Source organism: Cupressus sempervirens, chromosome 3, assembly GCF_028749045.1.
Source record: "Cupressus sempervirens isolate cs-2001-9-10 chromosome 3, ASM2874904v1, whole genome shotgun sequence".
In the NCBI taxonomy this organism is placed as follows: Eukaryota; Viridiplantae; Streptophyta; class Pinopsida; order Cupressales; family Cupressaceae; genus Cupressus; species Cupressus sempervirens.
The window spans coordinates 217,484,736-217,493,708 of NC_143120.1; the positions used below are offsets into that span (position 1 = coordinate 217,484,736).

At 36.9% G+C, this 8,973-nt stretch overlaps 1 protein-coding gene across 1 annotated transcript; it reads right to left on the minus strand.

Annotated features, from left to right (window-relative positions):
• Positions 1 to 392: 392 nt before the first annotated feature.
• Positions 393 to 8,098, minus strand: LOC149565600 (squalene monooxygenase SE1-like). The gene is made up of 6 exons (XM_089816356.1): positions 7,983 to 8,098; positions 7,679 to 7,877; positions 3,988 to 4,206; positions 3,529 to 3,804; positions 2,981 to 3,259; positions 393 to 524 (listed from the first exon to the last, which is right to left on the minus strand). Exons 1-6 carry the CDS (start codon positions 8,096 to 8,098, stop codon positions 393 to 395), a joined length of 1,221 nt encoding a protein of 406 aa, XP_089672482.1.
• Between the last annotated feature and the right edge of the window lie 875 nt (positions 8,099 to 8,973).

Here is an 8,973-nt window from a genome sequence, read left to right on the forward strand (position 1 = left end):
AAAAAATCTGGTTTCTCATTTCCATGCAGAGAAAGTCCTAACCATGCCAAAATAATACACACCTTGCAGCCCCCACCAAAAGTAGATCAGAAGTATCTTAAAATTGGAAATCCCAAACTTCTCCTGGTGTGAAATATGCAGGGCTTTTCCAGTTTTGTTGATTCTGTGAAATGAAGTATCTATTCTTGTTGCAAATTGAATACATTGAGAAGACTACAACAGGAATTAACTTCAATATTTGTACTTAAATATTTCAAATGTTAAATCCGTGCACTCTCCACATGGTGATTTGTAATTTTGAATAGCATATAAATATATGGTATGTACTTTTTCCCGATAAGGATACACAAGGAACTGTCGTCTAATGATAATATAGCATACATTCCATATTATCATTGATTGCTTCTCCTCTCCTGGATGATATGTGCAGGTGGTGCCCTATAATATGCAGGAACCATACTTGGAAAGAACATCTGCCTGACCCCTTCTGCCTTAATGATTGGGAAAATAATATTGGAGGCACCCTGCCAGAACCAACAAGAACCAAAAGTGTGACGATCAAACAATTGGAACCAATACAAAAACAAAATGTCACAATATGTATTCTCTGATTCTAAAAGTAATTGTACTTGATGATAAATTAGCATACTTCAATAAAGATAGGTTGCATCTGCATTTATTAATATGTTTTCCTTTCAAAATGATATGCAAGCCCAAGTTACATGTGAGAATTTTAGCTGCTATCAGAGTGACTACCCAAGCACACAATTATGTGTATTGGCAAACAAGATTAGAATACCAATGAGCAAATAGATAGCCATGTCTGTGATATTCAGAATGTTCATTCAATTGAGAAAAATTGGAAATCTTTATGCCAAGACTTTTCACATGACGAAAGAAAACAGAAGTTTTATGCAAGAGAACTTGCATTTTTTTTAGAAATATTCAATGGGAAGGTTACCGTATGTCAAGGCTACATTTGATCAAAAGAGGGTCCATTTGTTTCATGGAAGATGACAGGAATTGACTTTTTCATAATCTGGATTTGAAATTTTTTGCATTTGTTTCAAAATTGGCAAATTGGAATTGGAATTCATGACTTCTAATTTAGCCTCAAAACCAGGTTTTCCAACTTTCTACTAGCAATTTAGAATTGAAAATCAAAACCTTGTTATGTTTTTTGAGTGTAAAAACAATAGAATGGACTACTTTTTAGAGTCTGCCCTCAACTCCAAGCTTAGGCATAAAAATGTGTCTTCACACTCATCTTCTGAGTGAAACAAACAGTTCAAGTAAAATTCCAAAAATAGAAATGAAGATTTGCAAAACCTTGATTTGGCTAAATCAAGATTTGTAGAAATCTTGATTTCTACAATTCCACAAACCAAACAGACGTTGTGAATACTAGGTCGATGAGGTAGGTGACCCTGCATGAGGATACAAGCTCCAATTTCACCTTCTAAATCAAGATGAATAATTAAAATTTACACTAGGGCTTGCATATGACAGCAGCCAATCACAAGTGCTAATAAAAAATCATGAACTCCAATACATTACACAGTATATATCTACATCTTCTCTGTTTTCTTTGCATATACAGATATCGACTTGCACTTCTAACAATATGTGTATAGATGATAAAAGTGCCTATATTCAAGTTTCCACGTGATATGAGTCTACAGCAAGGAAATTAGAAGGTTCAGAAGTTCTGTTTGGCAGTTGCTCTGTTTCCTCGAGTACTGAACAAGTTCTTCAGGATGTCTAGTCAAAAAATTGTATTCTGCTTGCAGTCTCGGGATCAAACTTAGGATTGGATTGACCAATTCAGTAAGTAAAATAGTAATTAGCTATCAAACAGGTTCAGCGAAAATCAACTACAAGTTTTACATTAGCCAAAGAACACTCTTCAAAGATCAACTTTCTCACTTTAACTCCAATTTCAAGAAGATGATTATCCCCAAGATGCATGTATCACTAATTTGAGTTGATTAAATTATTCTCTGTTGCACTTGATTCATTAAAGAGATCATATGGGCTTGTATTCCTTTATTCAAGAGTTAACTTGACATAGGAGAGTCATTCATGCCAACTCACAGGTCTTATGGCTCTCTCATCACATCATCTTTGTATAAATAATTACTCCTACAAGATAGTCTCAAGCATCATTGTAGTAAACTCAATCACCATCACTACACAGGAACAACATTAGAGCAGCCAACAAATGTCATGAACATTTTTTCCTGAACTTTTGAATATTACAAGTGGATATCATTGTCCTGGCCCACCTGCCACTTTACTTATGCCTCCTCCAAAGCCTTAGTTTCCATTCCAAGAGTTCAACAGACAATTTGCAGCTCCAAATCTTTCTCACTAAAATTGGCCAATGCTGGTATCTTCCTATGCTTATGAACCTATTGTAGTCAAATTGTGCACAACAGTCATTTGTGCTTCCCGCCAATGTATTTTATCTATTCTTTGAGTGCTTATTAGTTCAAAATTGCATTTATAAGTATTTATTTAATTTTGAAATGGTATTGAAGGGGCAATTTTAAAAAGTATGAAAGAAAGGCTGCACTGAATTGAGAAATGCTTCTTTGAAAAGTCTGCTAGTCAAGAAGGCAAGATAATAAGAAAAATTAGATATTAGACTTTAAACGTAATAGGCAGATTATGTATTTAGCCAAGCAAATATGCAGTAGTGTAGATAATATTCACAAGCAGCTCTTCTGGGAAATGCCATTGGCTTTTTTGGGGGATTACAGACATGTAACGATTCACATCCAATCAAAAAATGGCTTAATAGAAAATCCTAATTAAAATTATTAGCCAGATTTCCAGTTTGTATTTTTCAAGAAGGGAACTCAATTTTAAGAATTTTAAACCGAGAAATTCGGATAACCTTTTTTCGAGCAGAGAATACATGCTTAAAAGCTAAGCATTAATGAGTTCATAAATCATGACACAATAATCATGCACATACAAAAATCAGGTGGGCTCCAAGCCAGAATTGTTTTGGTAAAGGAAAAGGTAACAGTAGTCGGCCAACACCATATATAGCCACCGCAAAGAAATGTACAACCAAGCTCAGCGGTCGTGGATTGAGGCCAGACAGCAGGGCCACAGGTCCAGTTGAAAACACGCCTCCCAAACTTAAATAGTCAAAACAAGCTTGTTGCATCTCTTTCATTGCCTGATCAGGTGAAGCACAGAAGACCTTATACAGTGCACCTGCCAAAGTATTTATAGTTGACACAACAGGCTGCATAAATGTAACGAGAATTTTCTAAAATTAGTAACAATGACAGAAAGAAAGGATATTTATATAAAGAACATAGCTAAAGTAGGATATTCATATAGAGAATAAATCTAGATGCAGGAGTAGCTTAATGAAAAGCTCATAGCCTTAAATGATACTGTTAGACTAACAAATTTTCAGTATTTATGAAATTGCAATAGCATTTTATTGCAGGGCTAATTATTCTTACTATTTGAATAGGCAAAATTACTCCACCTCTTACAAGTAGATACCTTGCGAAGAGTGTAAAGTGATTCCACATACTGACAGAGGGCTGAGGCATTGTGAATATTACGAAGAGGTTTAAAAAGCCTTTTAAGAACGACAATGTCAGATAATGCAACAGTCATTCCTCCACCAGTTAATGGATGCCTCATATTGAAAGCGTCCCCCAACAAAAGTGCTCTGGGCGTAGGCAAGGGTGAGGCTGGCATGATCTTGTTTGGCATGGTTTGTATATTCCCACTTTCAATAGTAGCTAAGAATGGTGTTTGTAGTTGCTCGGGTAGCTGATACATTGCATATCAAATTTAGAGAATTCTCATGCAACACATCTCACCATCTTTAAGAAAGAATACTTAATAAAAATAGGTTCTGTAAATTATTTTGTGCATTTTAGTATCCAGTGTATCCAAATAAATACAAAGCCAATCTTGACACACAAGGAATTGTGTCCAACTTCTATCCAATACCTGAGGGGCCACCACAGTTTGTAAATACTTTGCCATTTCTCCACTGGCAACAGATGGAACCTTTTGCCCTGGTACAACAACTAAGAAACGAACCTCTGTGCTGCTAATAGGATAGAACAAAATAGGAGAAGGGTCTGCTAGTATGACATGTCCATGATTAGGATATGGAAGCTCACAGTTTTCCAGCACAAGACCAACAAAACATGAAGGCACATCTACCTGCATATAAATACAGTGAAAATATTGGTTGTAATAAGTGCATGGTCTAAAACTCAACACAAAAGAAAGGCCTACTTTTTACCAAAAGGAAAAAAAATTCTTAAATTGTCGTATATCTGCCATAAGTTCTCATTATAAAATAAGGCTTTACTTCTTGTAACTATATGGAAACTTTCAATTGAGACCAACATAGTCATATCCATAGAATGCAACTCTAATATTCAACTAGTTTTTTGAAACTCTCCCTCCCTCCCTCTCCCTTTGATGTTAGAAAGAATAATCCTAGAATAATTATTATGCCAAATGGTTCAGCCAAGTTTACAAACATTGTTTGCATTGTAAGTTTCTGGTTTAGGTAAAGGTTTGCATCTGCCAATGTGAGAAAAAACAAATCCCTACATTCGCTACTGCTGTACTATATATATGGTAGAAGAGGCACTTTTGAAGGTTTGGGAGAAAGACAGCATCAACTTGGAGGAAAAGGAACATAATGACAGGAATGCAGACTCAAAAACTCATATGATACTTGCTTTTCTAGTTGGTACAGTCAATGGACGAAGTCTCTAAACATTTGTAGAAAATTATATTAATTTATTATAAATGTGGATGCTACAAGAGTCCTTAAGATTAAAAAATATTATAATACAAACAACTAAAATAACCTTGTCTCTTAAAAGCAAACTCAAATTGTACTCACAAATAAAAAAATTTAAAAACATAGCAGACCTGACATATAAATTTATTAAAATAGTTCACGAGTAAATGTTATGTAGCTAAAGACAATCCTAGCTTAGATGCTTTATTTAAATGGTGTTCAATGAAACTATGCAAATTTCCGAAGGTAAATGGTGTAAATTCAATCCATAGCACTTGAACTACATTCCACAAAGCCCATAATGCATAACACTGTCCCTTACTATATTTTGCTCTCCACTAAATCTGCACCTTTGATGTTTGGAAACATGTGCAACTTTAGTGAATACTAAAAATAAATGTCTTGGGTCTAGAATTTGTAAACATAGTGACTTTCCCCCCTTTTTAAAATAAAAATCGGTCCCTCTCCCACATAGGCATCGAAAAAGCACATACGACCAATTTTCTGCTTGGTAAAACATCATATATGTGGTGGAAATGGCGACGCATCGAACTCCAAATCTAGATAGATAATTTTTAAATTTTGTTAATCTTAGAATATTTTTAATATTTTTGGTCTCTCGCTATATTTTTCTAGTTCTAGTTAATAGCCATTTAGGCTTTCTAATTTAGATTGATCATAAAGTTCTATTTTTAAAAGTTGTCATAACTAAGACAATTTTTTTTTTCTGTTCAAGCTTCATGCTTTCATTAGCGTCTGTAAACTCTATTTAAGAGTTGATTGATAATAAGATTATTATCCCATTTACTATTATCTCATGGTATCAAAGCCTATGATTGCTAAGGAGCATTAATTTTATTTGCATGTATTGCAGACCAGAACTATTTTAGAATGAACTTTTTTTATTAGATTGGGGATTGTTAATATGTTTCTTTTTGTAATCACGAACTGAGATAAAGTTCCATTTACGGGGGGGTTAATCATGTCTAGTTATTATTTTCATCCTTTTGTTGTCAAGCTAACATCAGAGCATTATTTATCTTGGAAAGAAGGGATAAAGACTACCCTATTGCCTTGGACATGTTCCTGAGCCAACCAAGAATAGAGAAGTGTGTGGTTTAATATTAATGATATTGTCTATGGACTAGTATATCTTACTGTTTTGAGGATATTTTACATCATATAGAGCACACTGAAAGCCCCTTCATTGCTTGGACCATCATCCAACAATTGTATGGAAACATTGATTCTTCATTTGAAAGTATTGTTTCCTTGGATAGCCAGGCTGTTTACCGTACTGGGTAAGAAGTTCAACACATGTATAACACAATTCAATTTAGAATAGGTACTTTATTCATGTATGTACTTGCAGATTATAATCTAATTACAATGACTACAATGATCAATGATGATTCCAAAGTCCATCTCGGACGTGTACATATACCTTTCCGAAGGGGTGACTAAAGCGCCACGTGCTCTTTCGGATACTACTCTACTTGTCGGCTACACTATACATTTTACAAACAACATCACCCCCCCCCCAAAAGAAAGTCATCTTCGGATGACAATTAGAAAATATCTAAGACAAATTAACAACAAAATACATTAACTGACTAACTACAACAAGATAGATCTATTTCTGTCACATCACTTTCACATTCGTTATGTGCCTGCACCATACTAGTCTTCAACCCACATTGCATCTATAGCCACAATACTATCTCCTTAGCTAACCTTGATAGCCACCCGTGCCGCTTTCTCTATTTCCAACTCCTGGGTACACTGAGCCAAGTGTCGCCATACTGCCTTCAACTAGATGATCAGCTCCTCCCAAGCTCTCTATGCATCCACCAAGATGGCCTCACGCCCAAACACCTACTCCGAGTGCCACCTCTGACACACAAACACTCATGCCTATAGTCGTAGCTCCAGGTCTCATCAACTGGTCATACTTCCCACAACTGATAATCCGCAACGACTAGGGGTCTTGGGGGCAGCACCCCCAACGAGGTTGAGGGGCAGTACCCCCATGGGCTGATACAATGCGGGGTCGCCACCAAGACCAAATTAGCACTCCAAAACCCATACAAAACTGCATGGAACACACTATTTTTGTCATTTTCTTCCAATTCCACACTCTTTCTGGCAACTGCTTATGTCTACCCTTCCCTTTGGAATCATGCATTACTCATTCCGAACTATTTCAATCTGTCGTCATTTTTTCTTTTTTCTTTTTTGCTCTTTCACTTCCTCTTTCCTACAGACTTGCTTTGTGAATCGGCTACAACAATTCCTCTTCCTTTCCTGATACCCTTCGTACGGCTGTCCCAGCTTCTCCCTTGCTGTACGTCGTATGACTTTCTTCCCTTTCCTTTGGTCACCAAATCCGTACAATGGCATTTTAGTGTCTTGAGACCGTACGGTCTTTTTCTACTTTGGCACCTCTTATTACCGTATGGTCTTGCTTCCACTGGTCCCCCAACCCGTATGGACAGGCCGTATGGTCTTTGTTCAGCTTTTACCTACTTTGGCACCGTATGGTCTCCCTTCCACTATTTATGTTTCTAAAAGCATCGTACGGTGATCTTACCCTCATTGCCCACAGGCCGTACAGTTCTTAATTGATTTCCTCTTGAGGTCGTACGGGCCATACGGTCATCTAACTACTGCTTCCACTTTTCTTTTCAAGGCCATACGGCCTTTTTCTCCAAATTACTTTAAAATTTGCCTCTTAATACATTTACTTTATGCTTTACTTTATCACTTCATACTTTTACAACTACAGAGTGTCACTCAACATTTTAAAACTATATTCAATTTTAATATTATACATATATACATTATTTACAGGCCTCTTTTCTTCGTTCAATTATTTGCCCGTGGAGGATCCTTCTTCTCCCTGTATATTTTCAACTTTGATCCATTTACAGCATTTGGTATTTCTTTTCCATCTAGTGTCCACAATTTAATTGCTCCATTATATCCAACTTCCCATATCTTGTATGGTGCAACCCATTTAATTTTAAATTTTCCAGGCCTTATTTCATTTCGTCCATTATTCTTCAGTACCAATTGACTGGGTTGAAAGTTGTTTAATTTTAAACGCTTATGACACCATACCCTCCACCTGTTTTGTGCAACTTCCATGGCCCATGCTGCATAGTTCTTATTCCTTCAGTACGACCGCTTCTGTACAGGTACCACACCTTCGATTAATGGTATCCGGTGGACACATAGCTTTGGTGGTACTCCTTTTAAGTCTTTATTCGTCCAAGCAAAAACATCCTTGTACTCCATGAATATTTTGAATGTTGTTGTCTTCAACACTGGGTTCTAATCATCTCCTACAAGGATGTTCTTCGGATTTTCCTCATCACCCAAGTTCATTTTTTTTACCATCGGCTCTTCATACTTCATCGGTTTATCTTTACTGAACATATGGGCCGATGTTTCATCCACCTATGCTTTTCCTTCCTTCAATTCATTGTACTCCTTTGGAAACTCATCGCCTGGTTTTTCTTCCTCAACGCTCAAGATGTTGCAACTTGGAAAAACCTCATAATCTTCCATTTGCCAGTGTAGCAGTCCATTCACAGAATCTAGGTCATCATCAGTTAACCCTCCTAATCTTAGCACCCCTTTTTCCTCTAGTTCCATCCTCTTTTTCCCTTTGTCGTCACTCTCACCTTCACCTTCAGAGTTCGAGGACGCTGCTTCTCCTACCATCTGCATATGCAAATCAATTATAAATCTCCTACCTCCTTTCTCCATGGATAGGGTGTTCCTTTTCCAGTCATGCTTTACCTTAGCTTGCACCAGCCAACCCCATCCCAGGATGGCGTCGTATCCTCTTCTCTTTAGTGGAATGACTACGAAATCCAGTAAAAATGGTTGTCCCAATTGTTACCAACTGTGCCATCAGAGTGCCCAAGGGTTTTATCCCATGTTGATCTATTGTAAGTAATTGAAAGGTGGGTGGCCATAGTGTTGGTTGTCCAAGTTTTTTCCAAATATCTTCCGACAACACATTCACTCCTGATCCTCCATCTACTACTGTATCTATTAGCATCGTACCCAAAATGCCCATCTCCATTACTGCTGGGTGTCTACCTGTCATAAGTGCTAGTAACATCGGGTCTGTTGCTGCTGCCATGGTTGTTTCCTTACTATCC

Bases quoted from the DNA above. Each gene is read 5' to 3' on its own strand.
- LOC149565600 (XM_089816356.1), bottom strand. From the start codon at position 8,098: ATGGAGTACAAGGATGTTTTTGCTTGGACGAATAAAGACTTAAAAGGA. The intron at 7,878-7,982 runs GTACTGAAGGAA...CTTTCAACCCAG, and splicing joins GTACCTGTACAGAAGCGGTC to TCAATTGGTACTGAAGAATA. The intron at 3,260-3,528 runs GTATCTACTTGT...ACATTTATGCAG, and splicing joins CACTTTACACTCTTCGCAAG to CCTGTTGTGTCAACTATAAA.